This window comes from Labrus bergylta, chromosome 1 (genome assembly GCF_963930695.1).
Source record: "Labrus bergylta chromosome 1, fLabBer1.1, whole genome shotgun sequence".
NCBI lineage: Eukaryota > Metazoa > Chordata > Actinopteri > Labriformes > Labridae > Labrus > Labrus bergylta.
The window spans coordinates 34449307-34474193 of NC_089195.1; the positions used below are offsets into that span (position 1 = coordinate 34449307).

The window sequence follows — 24887 nt, forward strand, 5'->3', positions numbered from 1 at the left end:
CAAATTCATCCCTTCTTTGTAGTGATTTTATCCCGTTTCAGCTGGAATAAAGTAACGACCCGGCATTAAGATACCCTCAAAGCTCTGTTTCATTGGGGACTGTAAATGCCGACAGCTTTTCCAATATGGCGACCACCACGTTAGTCTTCAAAAAAGCCTCTAAAGAAACCAATGTGTGATGTCACTGAGACCTACGTTCACGTTTTATACAGGTCTCAGGCTCAGGACTGTCCCGCTGTTGGGACCTTAAAGTGAGTGTGAGGGATCTCTGGATGACTTAATGTACCCTGACTGTAAGTGGACATACCTGCAGAAACACAGGACTCCCAGGAGAAGTCCACGAGAATGGAAGGGTAAAACAAAAAAGGGAGTTAAACAAACTTTGAAGCTTTAAGAAATTAAAACATACACGTAAGAACTCTTCATAAGCACTTTGGTTGTGAGGAAAGTTTAAAAGGTAGAATAAAAAGTCTTAATGCTGCTGAGAGTGTTAACCCCTCCCTCAAAACAAACCAGAACCAGCCTCACAGGTACAATGAATATGCTTTATTTTCCTTTTACAAAAACAAACAAAACAAAACAAATGACCGTCTAGAAATACAGGAATACAGGAAATAATAAGATGGGTGTATTTGCAGTTGGATGGTCGTCAACAGCCAGCTGGATAAAAGTAATCAAATAAAAACGAGTTAACTACGTGTGGATGATAAAGCTTCCAACCATCCCGGGCAGCGCATCATTTCCCTACGATGACCCCGGTACTAAAACGTCTTCAGTACACACAGAGACTTTAAAGGAAAAAGCAGTGGGCCCAGTTCTCCGCCTCGCTTCCAGTTAAAACATCATCCGTCTTCCAGTTGGATTATTATGAGCACAGAGGAACATGGTGGATATGATATGAAGCACGGCAACAAAAGACTGAACGATGAAGTGTTGAACATCTCCTCGGTGGACCGGTTTCATCTGGTTAGGGTCGTCTTTTCTGATTTAGTGTCTAAGGCACTAAGACAAACTGTTAATGTGAGGAGAGGGGCGAAGGAGACGACCGCCGTCCTGTCCTGAAATCGCCACAATAAACGACTAAAGTCACACTGACCCGGGGGGTCGTGGTACCCGTGAAGGTAGTTTTCACACTGTAGTGGTTTCACTGTTGAGTCTGACTTCACTTCTAAAAAAAAAACGCTACTAAAGGAACTAAAATCACAACGAAAGATTTAAAAAAAAAAAAAACCTCACTGTCGGGCTGACCCGTCTCTGATGAATACTAAGTGCTTGACGGGTCGGCTGTGACTCGATAAGTCATCGCCCTGTGAGGTCATCGACGTTTGTTTCCACTACGTTTGAGTTACAGAGGTTTCTAAAGCAGCCTGGATTAAAACATCTGGATGAGGAAAAACAATATTCCTTCTTTTTAAAAAACTATTTGGTTTCTTTTTGAGCCAGCAGGGACGAAAAAAACAAAGATTTATGTTCCTGCCTCGATGAAACCATCAACTACGTGGTTATTCATCACGCCCATCACCCGTGCTGCGAGGTAGGTGTCAGACGAGGAGATCTGGAGCACTGGTCCTTAACTGGTCTAGCCTCAGGACCCTAAAACCAAATCCTTAATGACAAACTACGACCCAAATGTCTGATATTTCTCAACCAATGAGATTTGATGACAAATTTTGCAGTTTGGACCGAGGATGAAACGGCACAAAAGCGCTTAATTTACGTTTTTACCATTTCTTTTCCCGTTACAAATTCAAGACTCGACTGAAAACCACTCCACGACCCACTTTTTGGATCCTGACCCACCAGTTGAGAACCCCTGATTTAGAGCACACTGCAGAAGCAAACTTTTACAAACTTTCCAAGCTAAGGATTCATTTTGATTTTCACATTACAGCGTGCGACGCGATCAGAATCCACTTGATTCCATTATCTTCTGTTGGAGTATCCTAATGACTCGCCATGGATGAAGCAGCAGAGTCCTCTATAAGACGCTGTAATGAGAATATTTGTCTTTCTATCAATGCAGGAAAGAACAGGAACAGGAACAGGAAACATAATGCAGCAGGTTCATTAGAGCACCATAGAGGTGGCGTGCAGACACTATGCACCCTGCAGCGATCACAGTATTTAATTGCACTCCCCATTGGCTCCAGGTGAATTCTCCTGATTATATCCTGCTGCGTTCTCACATCAGCTCACTCTGACTTTCTGCAGAATAAATACGAGGAGGCTGGAGGAGAAACTCCGGGTGAAAAATGAATCTGTTTGCGTTCACACATGCAGCTCCTCCTGGAAATATCAGGAGTTTTTCAGAAGTTTTCTGCAAGTGTGAAAAACCTAAAAGTCGCCCTCGGAGAGGCCACATCACAGACTGAAGAACGGCCCGTCCCAAATATAAATCGTAACTTTGGAAATCCCTGCTGGCTAAAAAAGTTTAAATATGTCGGAGGTTGTGTAACTTGATGAACATGTGATTAATCCAGATGTAATGAAGACAGATTCAAATTGTGAAAATGTCTTTTTTAGTCTTTTTTTTAAAACCTGGTCGTTCCGCTCTGTGACTCAACCGTGAACGCAGTGAGAAGAAGATTCTGATCAAACTACATGATTGATCTAATTTAGTGTCACATTGAAAACGTGGACAGAGCGCCACTTTAGTGCTTCCAGTCAGAGCTTTTCTCCTCCTCTCTCTCTTGTTGGTTTGCAGTTAGAACTCCAACGACCTCCGGCTCAGTTCAGTTTTCAGCGTCTTTGCGTCCTTCGCGGTGTTTCCAAGTCGTGGTCAACATTTAAAAAACGGGTTACAAACCCTGCTCGACATTCCTTCACTAACTGTTGAGATGAAACAAAATAAAACACCTTTTTTTTTTTTCTTCACAGTAACACTTTCATATCAGAGTCCTTGTATTGTTCCCGAGGTGTTAGCGCCTCCGGTGGTCATGTGGTGAAGAAGCGGGTCAGCCTTTTAGTCCTCATGCAACACGAGCAGCCTGTGCGCTCGTACAGAGGCCGCAGTGACCTCAACGTTTGAACGGGTCTGTCAGTCTGGACTCTGGGGGGGGGGGGGGGGGGGGGGTGTTGGCTTTTACACAAACTAGTGAGAATGAACACTTAACAACATCAGATGTAGAAAAAGCACTTTGCACCTAGAAGCTGATAACTTTAGCACATGACGTGGCGTTGAGATGATACAGAGAAGAGAGCAGAGCCGGGGCTGGCAGCTCGCCTGAAGAGAGGAGAGGAAGGCGTAAAGATGTGTGATCGCCATGGTAACTCTCCGGTGAGGAGGCTTGACCTCGGAGGAGAGGAGGGCGGTGGATTTTCCCTGCAGTGTTAAAGATACAAAAAGGGAGGATGAGGCGAGCTGCCACGAGCACTCGGCTCATTTCTCCAGAGTTTGTCCAGTCAGTGGCTTGAAATGAAAAAGGGGGCGGGGTCATGGGTGGATGAGGTGGGAGGTGAAAGGGGTAGGGGCGAGGAATGTGAGGGTCTCCGTGGTTACTCGGCGGTGGCAGTCTGCGTCTCGTTGAAGTCTCCTGAACGGCTGTCGGCGTCGTCGTCCGACATGTCGACGGAGGCGCCGTCCAAGTTGAGGTTGCGGCGGCCTGAGCGGCTGGAGGAGAAGCTGCTGACGGGACCGCCGCGCCTGAATCAGGAACAGGAGAGAAAAACAACGTCATGGCGTTTTGATTCTTTAGTGACACTAAATGAGTCTCAGATCAGAGGAGTCTCACCTGAGGCGGTTCTTGAGGGAGTTGACCTCCCGAGTGAGACCCTCGCTGGCCTCGGTGGCATCGTCCAGCTCCCTCTGCAGCTTCCTGCGGGTGGCGTTGGCCCTCGTGGCGTCCTCCTCCGCCTCCTCCAGCTGGCGCTTCAGCTGCTTCATACGAGTGTTGGCTTTCTCCATCTGCAGACGGAGACAGGGCGAGGTCGTGGGTGGGTTGGCAGGATGCCATAAAAATCAATCTCAACGTGTTGGACGGCGTGCTTTACCTGCTCCTTGTACTGCTCGGCGTGGCGATGCTCGTCCTCCACCTGCATCATCACCTCCTTCAGTTTCTTCTCCGTGCGGCGGACGATTTTGTTGGCCGCCGCTCTCTCCCTGGAAGTTTAAAATCGGAGCTCGTTACTGTGTCTGTGTTTTAATAAAACATGTTTCTCATCTCTCACGCTGAGCTCGCTCTCTCTTACTTCGCTTCCTGCTCCAGCTGCTCCTCCAGCTGCAGGATCTTCGCCTCCAGCGCCGTGATGGACGCCTTAAACTTGGACTTGACGGCCCCCTCCAGCTCGGCCAGCTTTGCCTTCAAATCCTGCATTTTGTATTTCCAGTGGTTAGAATCACAAACGTTCTTAAACGTTGGTCGATGTTAAGAGGAGGATAAATAATAAATGTATTCAACAAAGTGTACGAGACCTTGTTCTGACGCTCCATCTGCTGACGAGCGTTCTCACTCTTCTGAGCTGTGCTGCGCTCTGCGGCCAACTCGGCGTTCAGGGTGTCGACCTGAGAGAGAGAGAAAGAGAGGAGAGGAAGTAAGGAGAGGGGAGGAGAGGAGGAGAGAGGAGAGGAAGTAAGGAGAGGGGAGGGGAGGAGAGAAAAAGAGAGTAAAAGAGGAGAGGAGAGAGAGGAGAGGAAGGGAGAGGAGAGGAAGGGAGAGGAGAGGAAGTAAGGTGAGGAGAGGTTTTGGTTTTCAAAATACCTTTTATTTTACCACTACCTGGAGAAAATTATAACACTGTCACATCATCACTCAGATCAAGAGAAGGAAATAAATAAATAAAAAAAAAATAAAACAAGTGCAACAAAAATCACAACATCAACAAAAACAACATTTACTGCATCAAAAATGAATAATCAGCTCTCCATCCCCACCCACAGAGCACAAAGCTTCTTCCACAGCCCATACACTATTAAAGTCTTGCACATTGTCCATCATTTGATAATAGGCAAATTCTACCTTCAGTCTGGCCTTCAAAAGTCCCTCCAGAACCAGCACCGGTTCCACACAGCCAGTACCCTGAGCTCGGTTCTTGCGTGTAAGCCAAATGGCCAACTTAGCCGAGCCAGATAAAAAGTTCATCAGTGTATGTACAGTCTTTTTCTTTGCAGAATACTTTGGCCCAAAAACAAACAATGCATAAGAGAAATCCTCCCCGAGAGCTTCAAACAAGCTTTTCATAAGGACAAACAAGAGTGAGAGCCTGGGACACTCAACAAACAGATGAGACAAAGTTTCAGTTAGTGAACAAAACAAACACTCCTCTCCCACCCCTGGATCAATGTGCGCTCTGTATCTGTTCGTGGCTATAACCCCATGCACAACTCTCCACTGGAGATCTGCTGTTCTCTTCTCAACAGGCAGCTTGTACAGGGACCGCCAGCTGCCTTTCGGGGAAACCTCCGGGCCAAAAAACTCGATCCACCTCGACTCTTTCACTCCCGACAGACCACGAAGATGTAGGACCTTAACACAGGACTGATAGAGTGCCTTTTTCCCTGCATCCTGGAACTTTCCCAGAACAGGAGTACTAAAGGACAGCAGTCCACCTCCTCTTTCCTGCCACTCCCCGACATCTGGGGTAACAGACAAAGATGGGAAGCTGTATTCGCCCTCTTCACTCCACTGCTCACACAGATTCTCAATGTTTAGAAATGTCACAAGTTTTACTGGAAGTGCAGCAAAGACTTCCTCCACCACTCTTTCAACCACCCGGCTGGAGGTGATATTGGTCCTTTCTTTGAGGGCGTCCAGGGTCAGTCTTACCAGGTGACCCAGTTTTGTGCAGCCTGCCTCTCTGAAACTGGCCCGGAGACTGGCTGACTGCAAAGTTGGAGTCCTTATGAAATCATTAAAAAATAACGGTTCCTCAAAGATCCACATTCCCAGACTCTCAGTTTTTTCCCTTTTGAATGTGTACATTTTCCATGCCTGCATTACAGACATATAAAAGGATGTTAATCCAGTGAGATCCACCTCCTCAAGCTTTAACAGAAAGAGCTGCTTAGTGTACCCCAGCCGTCCAGCTCTCCTCAGCAGCAGTCGAGCGATGTCCATCCAGCTGGGACCACAAGTGAAAAGGAGTCTCTGTGCAGTCTGGAGTCTGAATGAGGCAATTTTTGACTGAATGTCTATAAGTCCATGTCCCCCTTCAGCCACCGGCAGGTAGAGGACTGCCGCCTGGACCCAGTGTTTGCCTGACCAGAAGAAGTCCAGGATGGCCCTTTGAATGTCCTCCACCAGCCCTCTTGGAGGTGTCAAAGCCACAAGTCTGTGCCAGAGAGTCGAGGCAACCAAGTTATTGACCACCAGAACTCTTCCCCTATACGACAACTGGGGTAGCAACCATTTCCATTTAGACAACCGAGCGCACACTTTCTCCCTAACTCCCTCCCAGTTTTTACTTTTAAAGCCCTCGGTACCCAAATAAACCCCCAACACCTTCAACCCCTCCCTCCCCCACTCAAGTCCACCCGGCAGACTGGGCACTGCCTGGTCCCTCCACTCTCCCACCAGTAAGGCACCACTTTTTTCCCAGTTCACCCGTGCAGCTGTTGCCCTTTCATACAGGGACAGGGTGTCCCGCAGACACCGAACGTCCCCCTGATTGGAGATGAAGATGTTTACATCATCAGCATAGGCAGAAATTGTAGGGGGACATTCAATGCTACAGGCCGTGGGCAAAGAAAGCCCGCTGAGCTGGTCCCTCAACCTGCACAGCAAGGGCTCAATAGCCAAGCTGTACAGCTGGCCGGAGATGGGACAACCTTGTCTGATCCCTCGCCGTACAGGGATTGGCCGACTCAACCCCGCCCCCATCTTCACCAAACACTGTGCATCCTGATACAACAAACCAACTAATGACACAAAACCATCCCCAAAACCAAAAGACCTCAGTGCAGAAAACAAATACGAGTGATCCACCCTGTCAAACGCCTTCTCTTGATCCAGAGACACAATGCCAACATTTAGATTATAGATTTTACACACATCAATGACATCTCTGATAAGAAAAACATTATCCATGATTGTCCGGTCTGGAACACAGTAACTCTGGTCTTTATGGACCACACTTCCCAGAACGTCCTTTAGTCTGTTCGATAAAGCTCTGGAGAGGATCTTGTAGTCCGCACAAAGCAAAGCAACCGGCCTCCAGTTTTTTAACAATGCCAGGTCACCTTTCTTGGGGAGCAAGGAAAGAACTGCTCTCTTACAAGAACCAGGAAGAGACCCGGTCCTGCAACACTCCATTAAAACACTATGCAGGTCAGACCCAAGGATATTCCAGAACCTCTTAAAAAAGTCTGTGGACAACCCATCTATTCCAGGTGCTCTTCCTGTTGCCATCTGAGTGACAGCAGCAGTGAGCTCCTCCAGAGACAGCTCCCCTTCCAGAAGAGACCTCTCCTCCACACTGAGCTGAGGGAGACCCTCCAGGAGCTCCCTGCGACACTCCTGGCTGCAACTCTCTGCTCCAAACAGATCCTCATAGAACTGCATGGCGTGACTGCTCATTTCCTTTGGATCAGCTGTTATTCGACCTCCTGGCAGTTTCAGACAAGTCAGCAGCTTTTTTTGAGCCACAGATCTCTCAAGATTGAAAAAGAAAGACGTTGGGGCATCCATGTCTTTGAGTTGAAGGAAACGACTCCGCACAAGAGCTCCCTTCACCCTCTCCTGCAGGAAAGAGCTCAACTCCATACGTTTCTCCTTCAGCAGGGTACCAGCGGTGGGATCCACACTCCCATTTAACCCCTCCTCAAGGTTCTTAATGTTGTCCTCAAGATTTTTAATGACTGTTTTTAATCTAGCAGAAGAGTGTGACGTGTACTGCTGACAAAAAACACGAATCTGAGCTTTACCAACCTCCCACCAAAGCTTCAAAGAATCAAACTCAACTTTTCTTAATTGCCACTGATCCCAAAAACACCCAAAGTTTTTACAGAAAACATTGTCCAGTAGAAGCTTGTTATTAAAATGCCAGAAGGACTTAGCCCTTTCACCTGGTGAAATAATCAGCTCCACACTAACAAAATGGTGATCAGTGAAGCCGACAGGCAGAATATTACAATGAATTAATCTGGGGCTGAGAGTTCTGGAGATGTAAACCCTGTCCAGTCTAGCTGCACACACCCTGTTACTGTTCACCCTGACCCATGTATACTGTCTGGATTGTGGATGTTTCACTCTAAATGTGTCCAACAAATCCAGGTGAGAGATGACAGTGTTTAAAGTCTGGGATGAATGTGGATGTGGCTCCTCTCCTATTCTATCCACGGTGAAATCAAGTGTGCAGTTAAAATCACCACCAAGAATGATCTGATCCTGATTATAGATCAGTAACTCCTTTTGGAGGCGGGTATAGAAAGCTACCCTTTCAGCTCCATTATTTGGAGCATAAATATTAGTGAAGCAGAAAACAGTGTCCTCTATTTCTGCTCTTACAATTAAAAGCCTTCCCTTTACAATTTCAGCACAAGAGACGATCTTTACATTTGCAGATGCTCTAAACAAAATGGCTACTCCTGCACTAAAGTTGGTGCCATGGCTAAGGTAGTTAGAGCCCTCCCACCATAAACCCCAATCTGTCTCATCTGATGGTGTGGTATGAGTCTCTTGTAAAAACAAGATATCAATGTTTTTCTGAGTTGAGATCTCAGAGATAAGGCCCCTTTTCTGTCTGTCTCTCCCACCATTAATGTTAAGAGATCCTATCTTAAGACTCCTCATAGAAAGATCAGAGAGAAAGAACAGATAAGTAGACACAAACAGGGAGCAGTAGAAGAAGAAAAACACCTTGTGATGCATGATCATTTCTTTGTCTTCTTCACACTCTTACGTCCAACTTTCCTCAGTGCGGTGATGTGCTTTTTAAGACGGAACCGTTTTTTTGCGTCCAGGAGGTCAAACCCAACCTGTCTTTTCAGTATGCTGACTGACTTTATGAACTTTTCAGTATCACTAAAGTAGTCACTGATTTTTACTGATTTGTTGTACGTTTCATCCATAAATTGATTGATTGACTCTAAAGAATAAAGACCAGAGCCACTATTTGGCAAATCAGCAATGGATGCATTGTCTGACTCATAATCTTCATCCATGTCCTCTCCTTCACATGATGCCTGGCTACAACACACTGTCTTACCTTCCTTCAATGAAACATCTACAACTGCAGAACTTGTGGAATCTTCAGTTTTATCATTATCTACAGTCTGTGATTTTTCTGTAGCCTGAGAGCTGGTCGAAGCCACTTCTACCTCAGCCACGGCCTCAGCACAAGGCGCAGGCGCGGACGCGGCCTCTGCCGCAGGCACGGACGCGGACGCGGCCTCCGCCCCAGGCGCGGACGCGGACGCGGCCCCCGCCCCAGGCACGGGCACGAACGCGGCCCCCGTCCCAGGCGCGGACGCGGACGCGGACGCGGCCCCCGCCCCAGGCACGGGCGCGGACGCGGCCTCCGCCCCAAGCGCGGACGCGGACGCGGCCTCCGCCCCAAGCGCGGACACGGACGCGGCCTCCGCCCCAAGCGCGGACGCGGACGCGGCCCCCGCCACATGCGCCACACTAACAGAGCTGCCCGCGTCAGCGGCAGCACTAGCCGCCTCCCGCTGTCTGTGCGGACACGCAAAACGTTTGTGTCCCACATCACCACACTCAAAACACTTCAGTTGTCCCGAGCTCGCATACACCATATAAGAAGCGTCACCGTGTTTCACTCTAAAGGAAACCTCCAGAGTCTGTGTGGGCGAATCCAAAAACATGAACACCTGACGCCGCAAAGATTGAACATGTTTCAGTTTGGGATCTTTACACCCTAGACTCACAGTTTTGAACCCACTCGCAAACTTCCCAAACCTGCGGAGTTCGTTCTCTAACAAGTTGTTAGAAATAAACGGCGGAACACCGGATACGGTGATCCGCGTAGAGGGAACCGACAACGGGGAAACCTGCACAAACAAATCCCTAATGAACACACCACTCTCAATCAGCTGATACACAAGAGGCTCACTCTTCAGAAAAACAACCACAGCCTTGTTCATTCGGGATGCATACAAGAGTTTCTCATGGCCTACCTGTTCACCTGCAGCTAACAGAACCTCCTCCACGGTGACAGTACCGTTCGGAGGGACTATCCGAACTCCCTGTCGGAGAGTCGGAGGTGGCGTCTCAGCAGACGCCATTCCTCCCTCCAACCCCTCCAACGATCTGTCTTACACAGCCAACAACACTCAATACAAATATGAAAACAATCTGACCTGATCGTGCACTTTGAAAACAGTAGAAAGGATAGCAAACAATTCAATCTCCGCGCCACTCGCAACACCACCACCGTCACTCACACTCACACTCACACTCACCGGAAACCGGAAACGGAAACGGAAACAGGAGAGGAGAGAAGAGAGAGGAGAGAGAGGAGAGAGGGAGAGAGACGTAGGAGAGGAGAGGAGGAGGTGATGTGAGAGGAGAGGAGAGGAATGGAGAGGAGAGGAGAGGAGGAAGGGAGGGGAGAGGAGAGGAAGTAAGGTGAGGAGAGGAGAGTAGAGAGAGAGAGATGTAGGAGAGGAGGAGGTGATGTGAAAGGAGAGGAGAGGAAGTAAGGAGAGGAGAGGAAGTAAGGAGAGGAGAAGAGAGGAGAGGAGAGGAGAGGAGAGAGAGAGAGGAGAGGAAGTAAGGAGAGGAGAGGAGGAGAGGAGAGAGGTTCAGGCTGAAGCTCTTTGAATGTCGTTGACTTCATGTAGAGAGATTTCTAGCTCAATCATCGAGGATGTTTGCTCCTTTGTGTCTCGTGTTATTAAAACTTCGACATGAAGTCGCTTGTTTACCTGCATGGTCGTCTTTCTGAAGCGGTCGTTGAGCAGCTCCATGTTGCCCTGCTCCTCCTCCAGCTCCTCCTCCAGCTGAGCGATACGAGCCTCCAGCCTCCTCTTCTCCTCCAACAGTGATGACCTGAGACAGACAGACAGACACACACACACACACACACACACACAGACACACACACACACAGACACACACACACACAGACACACACACACACACACACACACACACACACACACACACAGACACACACACACACACACACACAGACACACACACACACACACACACACACACACACACACACACACACACACACACACAGACACACACACACACACACACACACACAGACACACACACACACACACACACACTCACACAGACACACAGACACACACACACACACAGACACACACACACACACACACACACACACACACACACACACACACACACACACACACACACACACACAGACACAGACACACACACACACAGACACACAGACACACACACAGACACACACACACACACACACACACACACACACACACACACAGATATTTTAAAGAAAGTCTGGAAACACACATTTAGTCTCAGAGAACATTTTTGAATAAATCAGTAAAAAAACGAGGACACTGACTTTCCAGAAGCACTGTTAGAGATCTCATCAGCCAGCTCGTCTCTCTCCTGCTCAGCATGTCGACGGGCTCTCTCTGACGCAGCGTGGTCCTGCACACACACGCACACACACACACACACACACACACACACACACACACACACACACACACACACACACACACACACACACACACACACACACACACACACACACACACACACACACACACACACACACACACACACACACACACACACACACACACATTAGGATCAGTGATCAGTCACTGGTATAAGCTGCATCACCGATTTTAGCCTCAAATATGGAAATTAGTTCTGGTAGACATCTTTCCTAAAGCAGTGTGAGTGCAGGCCATCGGGGGGGAATGGGGAGGCGGGGCCAATCGTGATTTTGGGGACTTAACAATCGGGAGGGCGTGGCCTAATCTGAGGCTCGTCGCATCTGATTATTTGTCCAAATAATCCTCAAGTGTGTGGTTTCATTATGATCATTTTGCCGCTCCCGATCGAGTCGGAGCCTCTGAATACCCGTAGTAACCAATGAGAGCGAGCAGACCGGGAGGCGTCACCAACCCGATGTTGTTTCACTTTTAGAGCTCACAAACATGAACACAGCTGAACCCTGAGCCGACTGGAATATTAAAAAAAAGGAGAGCAGCTTGTGTAGTCATGGCAACGCAAGATGCCAGGGGAGATCGCTCGTCCTTTGTTTATGTTTTTTCTTTTGAAGTCACTTCACAGGTCAATCAAAAACACATTCCAGTCAGACCCTTTAAAAAAAACAAGATCAACTCTGGACCTCTTGTAGCTGCAGGATCTCCGCCTCCAGACTCTTCAGCTTCTTCTCGTTCTCCTTGGACTGCGTGAAGATTTCGTCCCGGGACGCTCTGGCCTCCTCCAGCTCCCTCTGATAGTCCTTCATCTGAGCCTGCACAACAAAAAAACAACGGGGGGGGGTCAAGTCAAACGCTGACACAGCAGAAAAGTGATCGCTCAGGCCAGGAGGCCGGCTGCAGGAGAAACAACAGAATGTTATTCTAGTTCCACTCGCTCCTCCTCGCTGTCTGCAGAACTGAAGCACCACGGTCGTCATGACAACAGAATTTAAGACCTTACAAGTTGGAGCCGCTTCATTTTGGTTAATGTTTTTATTTATTTCTGATGAAAACAAAACCTGATAATTCATAATTCTGCATATTTTAAATGTTAAAATTGTGATTAATGTGAATAAACAGGTCAGACATGTGATCTCTGACCACATTATACTTCCTGTATACATCCCCCAAAGCATTATGGGAGCTGTAGTTTCAACATGTAACGTGAGTCTCCCTCCAAATTCATCAGTGAGTGATCCAGAATTATGAAGGTTTTATTACGATGAATGATCAATATTTTGACCGTACTGAGGCTCGTCAAACATTAAAAACTCAGACATGTGATGATCATGGCGGTCACAGGTAGACGTTGTGTGTTTGTGTCCGTGTAGTGTGTACCTGTAGTTTTCGGAGCTGTTTAATGGCTTCCTCTCTTCCTTTATTGGCCGCTTCGATCTGCCCCTCCACCTCGTTCAGGTCCATCTCCAGCTTCTTCTTGGCGGCTACAGCCAGAGTTCTCTGCTTCCTCTCGTCCTCAAGCTCCGCCTCCATCTCGCGTACCTGCAGGTGTAAAAAAAAAGAAAAGAAACACAGCACACAAACATGTCAGATTAAAAAGTGTTTCTGCAAGAGGAATTTGTAGTTTGAGGAAACTCTTAAACTTTGAGTCGTGTGTACCTGTTTGACGAGCGCCCTCTTCTTCTCCTCTCCCTGCTCGTCTCTGGCCTGCAGGTCTCGGTCAAACTGGGCCTTCATGGCCTGCATGTTGACCTCCAGACGCAGCTTGGCGTCCTCTGTGGCCTGCAGCTCGTCCTCCAGCTCCTCCAGCTGAGTCCTCATCTCCTCCACCTGTTGCTCCAGGGTGCGCTTCGACTTCTCCAGTTCATGGACCTGAACGGCGAATCATCATCAAGACAGTGGTTAGAAAAAGAAACTAAAGAAAGACAAATCAAAGATGTTCAGAGTAAAGTGCGACTAAACGTTTTAATATACTAGTTTTTATTCATGTAGGCCCAGAATCCGGGTTACATGTTGTGCCGAGGTTGTAATGCAGCCACCCACCACTAGCTGGTGCTGTAGCTCCAGTTAACGAGTCTGCTCTTCCTGCTCTAAAAGTTGCTTTTCATAGTGTTATCAGGGTCGTCTCATATTCCCACCAACATGTTAATATAGAAACGTCTTCCTGCTGAATGTGAGGTTTAAAAAAGGATTCCCCCACCACCACCCTCTCTCTGATTTCCTACTCTATCCACTGTCCTACTAAAAAAAGGCAGAAAGCGATGAGAGATCACTCACATTCTTCCCCACGTCGTCCTTGGAGCTCATCAGGTCTTCCATTTCGGCGCGGAGCTGCTTGTTGAAGCGCTCCAGCTCCTCCTTGGCCTCCAGCGCCTCCTCCAGAGCTCGGGCCATAGACAGAGCCTTGGTGTCCTTCTCACGGGCCTCGGCCTCGGCTCGGTCTCGCTCCTCAGCGTATCGAGCCGAGATGGTCTTTTCTTCAGCGAGCAGCTGATGTCCACAAAAACAAACAACAACATTTCTCAACACTCTCAACACATCTGACACCGAGCTTTACATTTCTGACACCTTCTGGTTGCCGCGTGTACCTGATCAAACTTCTTCTGCTTCTTCTCCAGGTTGGACACGATCTGCCTCTGGTGGTCCAGGTCCACCATCAGGTCATCCAGCTCCTGCTGCAGGCGGTTCTTGGTCTTCTCCATCTTGTCCATGGCCATGGTCTTCTCCTCCAGACGTTGGCCCGTCAGCTCCACGTCCTTCAGGAGCTTCCTCTTCACCTCCTCCAGGCCCTCCATCGCTCCCACGTCCTCCTCCAGCTTCTTCTTCGTCTCAAACAGCTGCAGTCAGGATGTTCAGACGTCAATTTACAACAACATTTAGGCTACATGCCGTGTTGTTTGTGTGCCTTTTATGGTGTTGTTGTGGTAACTTAAGGGTTGAGCTTTGTACAAACTTTCACCGGTTATCAGACGATTATCTGTGAAACATCAGTCTTTTATCAACTCTAACAGCATTCAGACAAACACATTCATTCCTACAGCTGCAGGCACAGATGCTTATTGAGTTTATTTTCATTAAATTTACTAATTTTTGTGAGTTACTCTTTTCATAAAGTGGCTGATTTACCCCGATCCACTTGTCTGCTTCAAATGTTTTAACAGCTTTTCAGCTCTGAGCATGTAAGACAGATGTAGAGATGTGACGCTACATTGCATTAAATTATAAACATATAGTTATACTGTTTGTTTTTAACCAGCGGAGGCGCTGTCTACTTTGTGCTTGTGACAGTAGCTGAAGAAGAAGAGAGGCGCTCAGACACCGACCTGTTTCAAAGCGAGGGTGTTGAAGCAGAGGGAGCGTCCCCTCTTTAAACCCATCGACAGGTGTTAGTAAACAGCTGGAAACTTTTCTCCCGGCACTCAGTCAGGTCTCAGTGGTTTATGTGTGAATATGAACACCTGTGTGTACCTGAGCCTGCACCGTCTGCAGCTGCTTCTCCAGGTTGCGCCGGGCCTCCTCGTCCTCCTCCTGCTGCTCCAGCAGAGTGTTTTTGTCGCCCTCCAGCTGCCGGATTTGGCCGCTCAGGTTGAGCTTCTGACGGGTTTCTTCCTGCCGTAACTCCTGCACGCCGGAGCCCAAACAGAAAAGAATAAATGAAGCAGTGAGTAAGAGGTGATGAAACTGGATAAGATGAAGATCAGGGTGTGTTCTGTTGGGCTCACTAACAGGTGAGTTTTCATGCTGCAGCTTCAAATGAATAAACACCCTGATCACACATCTTGATTTTTTAATTAGCTGTGTTTCTGTGTCATGTTAGAAAGGAATTTAAACACCAATAACTCCACACTTCAACGTCTAAAGGCCTCAATCTAGGGTCTTTTGAATGTTTGACCACACCGCCCATCATACTGCTGTTGGTGTTCAAATCTATAAATGAATTCACCTGAAGGAGACATTATGTAGAAGAGTAAATGCTCTTGAACAATCAGACAGAGACTACGGCTTGTGAATCGAGGATCTGTTTATTTCTTTTATAACATCCCAATCATCCTGTTATGGGCAATCATCACACTGGACAATCACAACATGTATGCTATATAAAGACCATTTCCTAGAAGTTTCCTGGACGGACACCTGGTCTATTACCAGGAAAGGGTGGGTGGGTATGTGTGTATCAGAACATGACCTTATGACCTGACTAAATTTAGGGGTTAGATAACTATTGGTTTGTGCCTGTTGCTGTCCAGATTGTGTTTCTGTTATGATTCAACCTTTCAAACTGAAAGCCTCATAAACGTTTGTGGTTTTGACAAAAGTATGCGGCCATATCTTCCTTGCTTATCAGGTGTTTTGTGTTTAGTCTGAATGACTGTGATGAATGTTTGACTACATCAAGTCTCCTGAAGTGTTCATGAGTCTGACCCGAAAGGCTGATGTGTCGTACCTCTAAGTCCTGCAGTCGGCTGTTCAGTTTGTCCACTTCCTTCGCCATTTTCATGCCCTTCTTCTCCGACTCCTCCAGCAGAGCCGACACGTTGTCCAGCTCCGCCTGGAAAAAAGACACACATGGGGGTGTTATGAAGACGTCTAAAGCAGATCACCCAAAGACACAGTCGTTGATTTCTTAACCCTCATGTATCACTATGGACATTTTTGTCCATTTGGTCAAATGTTTCCTCTTCATCTGGTCATCATTTTGTCTGTTAGTGCATATGGAACACATTTCTGTAAGAAAGTCTCTCTCGACACATTTTGGAATGCACATTTTATTTTTTTAATAGATCAATAGAACACTGAAACATGTTTACGACCCTCTGAAGTCACTAAGGACAAAAATGTCCACTTACAAAAAACTGATATAAAAATAGAACATATTGATATTTTTTTTTCTACTTTTTTCTGCATAAATCTCTTAAACAACTCCAGCTCTGCTCAAAACTACCAAACATTCAATCATTTTTAGGAATTTAACCCTCTAAATGCCAGTTTGATTACATGATTCTGGCATTTAAAGGGTTAAATATCTGACAATTATTCAATATTTGATAGTTTTGAGCAGGGTTAGGTCTATGGGTTAGGACGCGTTTATGTCTCCCTCTCACAGCAGCTTCTTTGAGTCTTTGATTTCCTCACCTGGAGTTTGTGTGAGCGGTCGGTCAGCTCTCCTTTGGCCCGCTCCACCTCGGTGGCCCTGGATGTGAACTCCTGCAGCTGGGCCTCCAGCTTCTTCCTCTTGTGGTCGGACTCTGTCCTCGCCTGCTGCAGAGTCTTCACCTCGCACGCCATCTCTTTGTTGTCGCTCTCCAAACTCTGCTTGTTCTTCTCCAGGTTGGCCTTGAACTGCAGGAAAACAAAACAAAAAGCTTTTATGGTTTCATGTGGATATTCACAGACATCTTGTATGTTGCACAGTGAAATATAAAACCCTGTGAACGTGACCGGGCGTGACCCACTCACCCTCTTGGCCTGCTCCAGCTGCTCGGACAGTTCCTCCAGCGCCGTCGCGTGCCTCTGCCTCATGTCCTGTATCTGAGCGTCGTGGTTTTTGGTCTCCTCGTCTATGGCCTTCTTCAGCTCGGCCACCTCCAGCTCTCGCTTGGACCTGGAGTTGGGACGAGGGGAGATTAGGTTAGGGAAAGAGTCTATCGCTTCTGTGGTTATCTTTCTTCAGAAACAAGGTCGTGCTGATCTGACTCGAGTGACATCACATAAGGCAAACATCTGTAAACAGACTTTGTTGAGAATTGTTCAGAGTTGATTTGAACACTCTGGATCAAATCACCTGAGCTCCTGCTGTGCGGCGGTCGTGTCCAGCGTGTCCTCCAGCTCTGTCTTCAGAGCCTCCAGCTCCTCGCTCAGGTCCCGTTTCAGTTTCTCCGCTTTAGTTCGGCACATCTTCTCGGACTCCAGGTCCTCCTGCAGCTCGGCCAGCTGCGCCTGCAGCTCTCTGACCTGCTTCAAGGCGTTGTTCTTCTGCAGCGTCTCCTCGTCGCTCCTGTTGGAGACGCGAAAGCTCAGTCAGTTTTTTTCTTCTTCTTCATCAAACAAACAAACAATCTCTCTTAGCTTAGTTCTGACTTTAAAGATTTTATTGATTTTTTGCCTGATTTTTAAGTGTTGGATGTCTGACCTGTGGCGAGGTGACCCATGTGAATCACAGAGCACTAAAACACGTTGAAAACAGGTTGATAAGCTGTTTAGTTAAAAAAGGACTGAGATGTCCATCTCATAGTATCCACTCTAATGTTTGTATTGAGCTTGAACTCTACTTGTTTTGAAAGTGACAGCGGTGAGCATCGCTAGCTGTTTGTATGAACGTGCAGGCTACACTTTTTTGTTTAGTTTATTTGCACATTTTTTAAAAGAAGAATCAAACAGAAAAAATAAAAAATAAAAAAATAAAACACATGTTTGGTGAGGTAGAAACCCAAGAGGGCTTATCTCAAAACCTCACCGTAAGAGATTAAACAAAGTTAAAATAAAATACAGTAAAAATAACAAAGTAAGAATATTTACTATCACAAATAAAATGTACCCAAATGAAAATGACATACAAACACTGAAAACATAAAAATAGAGCAAAACAGGACTTACAGTATGTAGACAATGTAACAAAATCAGGACAATTCACTATTCACTACAAATCTTTCTGACATCAACACATTTCTGAGTCTCAATTTGTATCTAGAAAAAAATTATTAAGTACATAAAGATTAAAGTATGAAACGCCGTTAGCCTCCAGTTTACCGCACATCAAACCACGCTGTGTTTATGAAGTATGATCTGTGCTGCCTGACAGCGCGTGTTACAGAAATGAATCACATTCTGAATCATGTTTAGAAACTTTATGAAACAGAAGCTTGTGTCAGAGACGTGGGAACCCCCGCTGTCCTTGGAGCGAGGTGTTTAAGGCTCTCTTGTTCTTGATCAGCTGTCCCTTCAACTTTAATCAATATCTTAATCAGTTAAATGCATCAAATTATTATTGTTTTAATTTCCTCTTTCAAGTTTGAATTTGTGTAGCACATTTTTGTCCTTTAGTGACTCATTGTTGAACTGAAGTGAGACCCCGGGTGCACACAGGGGGGCGCTGTGCTCACTGCTGAATCTCTCTTCATAATAACAGTGAGTGCTGCTTTTTAGATGAACATGGTAACGATTGATTTGTTTGCTGCTGGACGTGAAGCCGAGTCAAACAATGCTAACTGTCACACTGCTCTAACATCCCGCTGTGAGAAAGCCTCGCATGAAACACACCGAGCGTCGTTATGATTCATCGATTTAACCAACGCGCTGCCACAGCGTTTTTAAAAGTTGTTCCCTTTTTCCAAACAGAGACGATACAGCTGTTCTCGGAGCAGCAGCAGCTGGATCCAAAGTGAGGCTCATCAGGTTTAATGAGAGCTTAATGATCTGAGGCTGTGACTAAAGCGATGGATTTCTGTGTGAAATGAAGTCGGGGCAGGCTTCACGGTGTGGCCTGGTGTGAGGATTTAAACCGTGTTTAAAGACTCCGAGGCGACCTTCAAGGCAGCGACCTCCACAGCTGCTCACCTCATCTGAACAGTAATACGGCACCGAGTGTGCTGCAGTGGATCGTTTCTCACTGGGAGGAAAATCAGGATAAACAAGGGACTAATATTAACGAGGAAATTATTTTGTGATCAGGGGAAAAAGTTATTATAATATATATTTTTTTCCCACCATCATCAAATTAAGAGACAAATAAAACATCGACTGAGGACAGGCGGTCTGATCCAGCTCAGTTCATTGTGTGCATCTGCTGCAAAGCCTCCAGACTGAGAGCATCAATCAACAGTCATTTCCCCTGTAATCAGACACGGCTGCGTTCGACATGAAAGCTTTCAGCGAGCGCGACTGAAGGAACTCACAGCGAGCTGAAGGAACGCCGACTGCAGAGTGTCAGGGTGGACTCGGTGCTGGTCTGTTGGCCGCTACGTCTATTTTAGGTCTTTTGTATTGACCTGGCTGCTCCACAGTGGAGTGCTGTTGCCATGGAGATGGTATTTACTGCACTGGTGTGAGCACGTGTGTGTGTGTGTGTGTGTGTGAAGTTGTGCAACAGGGTCTGAAATGAGCAGTTTATGGAGCTGATTTTATTTCTGCATGACTCTGAGAGCGGAGATATTTTTACTTCTGATCACTCGACTTCACCGTGACGACTTTCTGAAGAAACTTTCTTTTGTCCTTGCTCACTCGATCCATATATAAATGTTTCATAAGCACTGGTTGTGACGTCTATCACTGACCTGGCCAGAGAAGCCTGCAGCTCCTCTTCCTTTTTGCTCAGCTGGATCTTCAGCTCCTCGATCTGAGCCTGGAGTTCGGCAATCTGGTCCTGCAGGTCCGTCGTCTCGGCGTCCAGTTTGCGTTTGGCTTTCTCCAGCTCCTGCCGCGTCTTCTCCTCCTTCTTCAGACGCTCTGCAGGGAGGCGCGATCACACGGTTCACACAACGACACGCAGAGTCAAGACATGTTCATTATTATACTAAACGAAGAAAACAGGTTTGATCTCCAGGTCAACGGATAACGTCTCAAGTTGTTACAAAAAGGTCACAGAAAGTGCAAAACCATAAAAAGCTCATTTCTGACACAATAGTGGTGTTCAGATAAGCTGCTTTTCAGCTCATTAACCCCTCAAATGTTCTGGAGTTTTTAAACATTTCTACAGAAATTAAAGCTCTTATCGTTCACAGGTTCAGCGCTTAGTTACCTGAAACTAATAAATCAAACAGATCTGAGAACAAACAAGTCACCAGAGATGCTCAGTGAGCAGTTAAAGGTTAAAGGGATACTTCACCCATTTGCATTATGCTATATTGTATATTCTGGAGAAACTGTAACGATCGAATTTCCCTCTGGAATTAATAAAGTATTTCTGATTCTGATTCTGAAATAGAGGACCTTAGTGGGAGTGGCCTGCGGTGCTGTGCATTTTGGGATTTGGTGTCTTTCATCCACATGAGTCAAAAAGACACTTTCTGCCTTTTCTCGGCCAAGAAGACACCAACTTCAAAATGTATTTCACATTTCTACATATATGACCCAATGTCAGTACAGATTCATGTTTCAACGGGTGAAGTATCCCTTTAAGTCATAATGTGGAAGTCAAAGGAAGACTAAGTCAACCAGAGGTCATGACCTTTATCTGACCTGTGTGTTAGACTCATAAATCTTTGTTCTTCCTCTTGCTGTAAAGACGGCTCCTGTAAGTGAGTTTCTACATCAACACAATCTGTGTGTTCATAGAGAGCTGCAGGCATCAATCATGTTTGTTTTTCATCAATCTGGATCCTGATTAAGTTTTGATTCATCGTGCCGCCCCTTGCCTCATACACTGTGATGCTCTCTCTCTCTTAGGGACACATGTCGTAAACAGTAACAGAGAGACTCTTACCCTCCAGGTCGACCATCATCATCTCCTGCTTGTTCTTCACCTTCCCCAGGTTCTTTGCTTTCTCCTCCTCCTCCGTCAGCTGAGACGTCATCTCACCGATCCGGTCCTCCAGCAGCTTCTTCTCCTGATGGAGAAAAGAAAACAGTAAAGATGAGACGGGGGCATTTTCAAACACAATAAAGGGTAGGATAACATCGATTAATGTGCCACGTTTCTTGTGAACAGCTGATGTGTGTATTTAGTAATACAGGAAAGGAGCCTTTTTTATTTCATATTCACTAAGAGGTCGTCTTGAACATGGTGATGAGGAGGAGAATATGTCACCTTTAATGACTGCTTCTGCTGTTTGAGATTCTCTCACCTTGAGGAATTTTGAGTTTTGGTCCTCCAGCAGGAGAATGTCTTCCTCCATTTTCTTGATCTTTGCCTCGGCTGTCACTTTGTCCAGCTGCAGCTTCTGTCTCGCCGCTTCCTCTTCATCCAGCTGCTCCTCCAGGTCCTGAAACAAAGACAACATGATGATTGTGACACAAGACGAGGGTTTGTATCCCCGAAAGATGAATCATTCATACCTGGATGTGAGACTGCATTTTCTTCTTCTCGTTCTGCATGCCCTGGTTCCTCTCTTCCTCCTCCTCCACCCTCGACTCCAGGTCGTGAAGGATCTCCTCCAACTCCTGCTTCCTGGAGAGCAGACGGACCCTCATCTCCTCCGCCTCTGCAAACAGCTCCGTCTCTGCGTGGAGTTGCTCTGCTAGAATATTCTTCTCCTCTACAAGCTGGAGAGAGGAAACAGAAGATCATGATTGTAAATGTGAGAGCAAAGAACAGAAACGGATAAAAAGCACTTCATTATTTAAGTTTGAATCGAGGCAACAGTTCTATGAGCATGCACAAGGTACCTGTTGGTGTTTCCTCTCGAACTCCACCAGCTCGTTCTCCACCTTCAGCTGTCTCTCCTTCACCTTCACCAGCTCCTCGTCTTTGGCCTGCATCTCCTCCTCCTGCCTGGTGACCTGCAGCAGAGGCTTCACCTGACAGACACGGACAAAGTAATCAAGCTCTGCAGGTTTCCAAACCTACATTTCTATTATTTATTTCTTGGGTGGAGGTCCAGCCAGAACGTCACAGGAGGATTTACAATAACTCACTAACAACATGAATCTAACCCTAACTCTTGGTTAGCAGGAGAAGGTTCCTGAATTTATAAGTAAATAATTCTGTTGTATAAATGCACCAAAACTCCAGAAGAATTCCTGACGATCTGAAGGTCAGACTGGACGTGTTCAATGTTTGTTGACTTTTCAAGACCTTGGAACATCCTGCAGCACCGAATACTGTCAGACAAATTAAATGACCTTTAACCTCCTCCATCCACTTGCTCTTTTTTTTTTTTAAGTTCTGGATCACACCAGGAAAACAGATTGAGGTTGCTCAGTTACCATGGAGATGGAGGTGTCCAAAAAGTTTCCATTATTTAGATTTTTTGTGTGTTTTTTATTCATTTACTTAGAGATAGGAGAGAGGATAGAGTCAGATATCGGGAAGACAGAGAGGGAGAGAGAGAGAAGTCGGACTCTAACCCGGGCTGCCCGCTCTCGAGGACTATAGCCTCTGCACATGGGGCATGCACACTAACCACGAGGCTAACAGCACCCTGATTGTTCAGTGTTTTTAGTTGTAACTTGACTGAAGACAGTTCTGGGCTGCACAGTTGATAACTTCGATCTTCAGGCGAGGCAGAGATGTAGAAGTTTACATGTGTTGAGTTACACATGAACTACAGCGTCAGGTTTGGATGTAGCTGTCACCAGTTCTCACCTTGGTGAAGAGCCTCCACCACTGCCAGTGTCGCAGCTTCAGGTAGGCAGCACAGTTCCTCTGCAGGACCTTCAGAGCACTCAGTTGCTGCTGCTTCTTAGCGAACGCCCTGAAGGAAGAAAAGACGTTAGAATGAGAGGTGGAGGATCAAAATATGGGGACGTCTGTAGTGTTTTTAAATATCAAGGCTGGTCTGATATGAACTCAGTTTAGAGATGAAAAGCCACAATGTGACATTTGTGATCATCAGTGTTGATCAAATAAATCTCTGCCCTTCGTTGATCTTTGGTATTAAACTACAGAAAGGTGTATAAATAAATAATTTAAGGATCAGAGATGGGACACTCACTTGCGTGCTAAGTATCCTCTGCACACAGACTGGAAGTAGATGATGATGTCGGTGATCTTCAGATCCCTCTCCTCCTCCAGGTGAGCCAGAACTCCAGTCCTGAAGAAGATCTTACTCTGACCGATACGGAACAGATTTGGGTCCAGTTCCAGAGCTTGGATCTACAAAGGGCACATGAAGGACAAGAATCTATAGAGGAGCAATATGTAACTCTGACACCTAGTGTTTAAAATGGGTACTGCAGTCTAAATTCTAAACATTGTAGAGAGCTGTCTCCCCCCCCCCCCTCCTGTCTAAAGTGGATGCTCACTCAGGTCACCATGTGGTGGACTCTGAAGCTTCAGTGTTTATCCAGCTCTGCATGGGTCTGTAAACCTTTCTGTGTTCTAACCTCTCTCCATTTTCCAAAAGCATCTCCAAAGATGCTAGCACTGCTAACGTTAGCAACACAGTTTTCTTTGTTCTGTAGCTCAGCAGAACTTCTTGTAAACTATTTTTCCAAAGGGTAGAAGTTTTAAACTGTGGCTCAGCGGTAGAGTCAGTCGTCCGTAAGGACAGGGCTTTGAGTAGTCAGAAGACTACAAAATAAATATACAAGCTCAAGTCCATTTACCATTTAAACCTGAAATAAAACATGAAAAGTAGCGTTACCATTCTCTCACAGGCTTGTTTCCCGTCCATGAAGCCTTTAGGGATGGCGTTGGGCGTCAGGATCTCATATCTGGGAACAAAAGAGCAAATAAATACTCAAGAACATTGTACTCAAGTAAAAGTACAGTTACTCTATGACAATTGACTAAAGTAGAAGTCCACTCAAGAACCCGGCGATGAGAAGTTATTTTTGTACCTGAGGGGGTTAAAAAGTAAAATCTTTGCGTCATGTGCAGTGCAAACAAACAACAAGAGAATATGAATCTCCAACCCGCTTGATTAATTAAAATCACACCTTCATAATGGCTGGCCAGGTTCTTGGACCTCCTTTTCTTAGTTTTAGTTTTGTCTTTTTTTTTTTTTTACTATATAAAACGTAGTGAAGTACGACTTCATGACTCCTCAAAATAAACTTAAATTCAAGTAAAATTACTGATTTTAAAAACTCCTCAAAAAAGTTTCTCAGTTGCTGTAACGCAACTGAATGTAATTAACATTCATAAACATTTAAGGTGACATATCCTCCTCCTCTTCAACCAGTGTAAATAAGTCTCAGAGCTCTTCAAAACATGTGTGTGAAGTTTCTTGTTCTAAATCCACTCTGATCCTGTATTTGATCATGTCTATAAACCCCTCTATTTCAGCCCTGCTCAGAACAGGCTGTTTCTGTGTCTGTACTTTTAAATATGTAAATGAGCTGTATCTGACCACGCCCCCTCTCTGGAAGGGCTTGGGTGTACTCAGTGCTTTCTCGCTCCATGTCCTATTGTTTACGGTGTGATAGCGGACTCAGAGGGCAGAACATTACAAAGCTTAAGCCATCTTGTCCTCTGATTGTAACTGGGGTAAGAAAGCTTCTGTTTTTGTTTTCACCTCTGTCTGAACTCCTGGAAGACGATGCGGTTTGGGAAACCCTGTCTGCAGATACGAATCCCCTCGAGGACTCCGTTACACCTCAGCTGGTCCAGAACCAGGTGAGGCTCCAGTTTACCCGCCTGAGAGAAACAAGAACAAAGTAGAGTTAAGATAACTTAAAATAACTCCTTAACAACATGATGATTGCTCAAGAT

The 24887-nt window shown here is 46.2% G+C and overlaps 1 protein-coding gene across 2 annotated transcripts in view; it reads right to left on the minus strand.

Moving 5' to 3' along the window:
* Window positions 1–531: 531 nt before the first annotated feature.
* Window positions 532–24887, minus strand: part of LOC109999707 (myosin-10) — a 69738-nt gene continuing 45382 nt past the window's right edge. For both annotated transcript variants that reach the window (XM_020654831.3, XM_020654829.3), the window contains 26 exons: window positions 24691–24812; window positions 23818–23887; window positions 23167–23327; window positions 22818–22926; window positions 21899–22030; window positions 21569–21775; window positions 21358–21495; window positions 20997–21120; window positions 19849–20020; window positions 17361–17573; window positions 17036–17180; window positions 16712–16918; window positions 16023–16127; window positions 15047–15199; window positions 14167–14415; window positions 13856–14068; window positions 13238–13450; window positions 12959–13120; window positions 12265–12393; window positions 11464–11552; window positions 10820–10943; window positions 4412–4501; window positions 4189–4307; window positions 3991–4099; window positions 3732–3904; window positions 532–3643 (listed from right to left, as the gene is read on the minus strand). In XM_020654831.3, coding sequence (XP_020510487.1) covers window positions 3496–3643; window positions 3732–3904; window positions 3991–4099; window positions 4189–4307; window positions 4412–4501; window positions 10820–10943; window positions 11464–11552; window positions 12265–12393; window positions 12959–13120; window positions 13238–13450; window positions 13856–14068; window positions 14167–14415; window positions 15047–15199; window positions 16023–16127; window positions 16712–16918; window positions 17036–17180; window positions 17361–17573; window positions 19849–20020; window positions 20997–21120; window positions 21358–21495; window positions 21569–21775; window positions 21899–22030; window positions 22818–22926; window positions 23167–23327; window positions 23818–23887; window positions 24691–24812 — 3876 coding nt within the window. In that variant the 3' untranslated portion in view covers window positions 532–3495. The remainder of the gene's footprint in view (window positions 3644–3731; window positions 3905–3990; window positions 4100–4188; window positions 4308–4411; window positions 4502–10819; window positions 10944–11463; window positions 11553–12264; window positions 12394–12958; window positions 13121–13237; window positions 13451–13855; window positions 14069–14166; window positions 14416–15046; window positions 15200–16022; window positions 16128–16711; window positions 16919–17035; window positions 17181–17360; window positions 17574–19848; window positions 20021–20996; window positions 21121–21357; window positions 21496–21568; window positions 21776–21898; window positions 22031–22817; window positions 22927–23166; window positions 23328–23817; window positions 23888–24690; window positions 24813–24887) is intronic.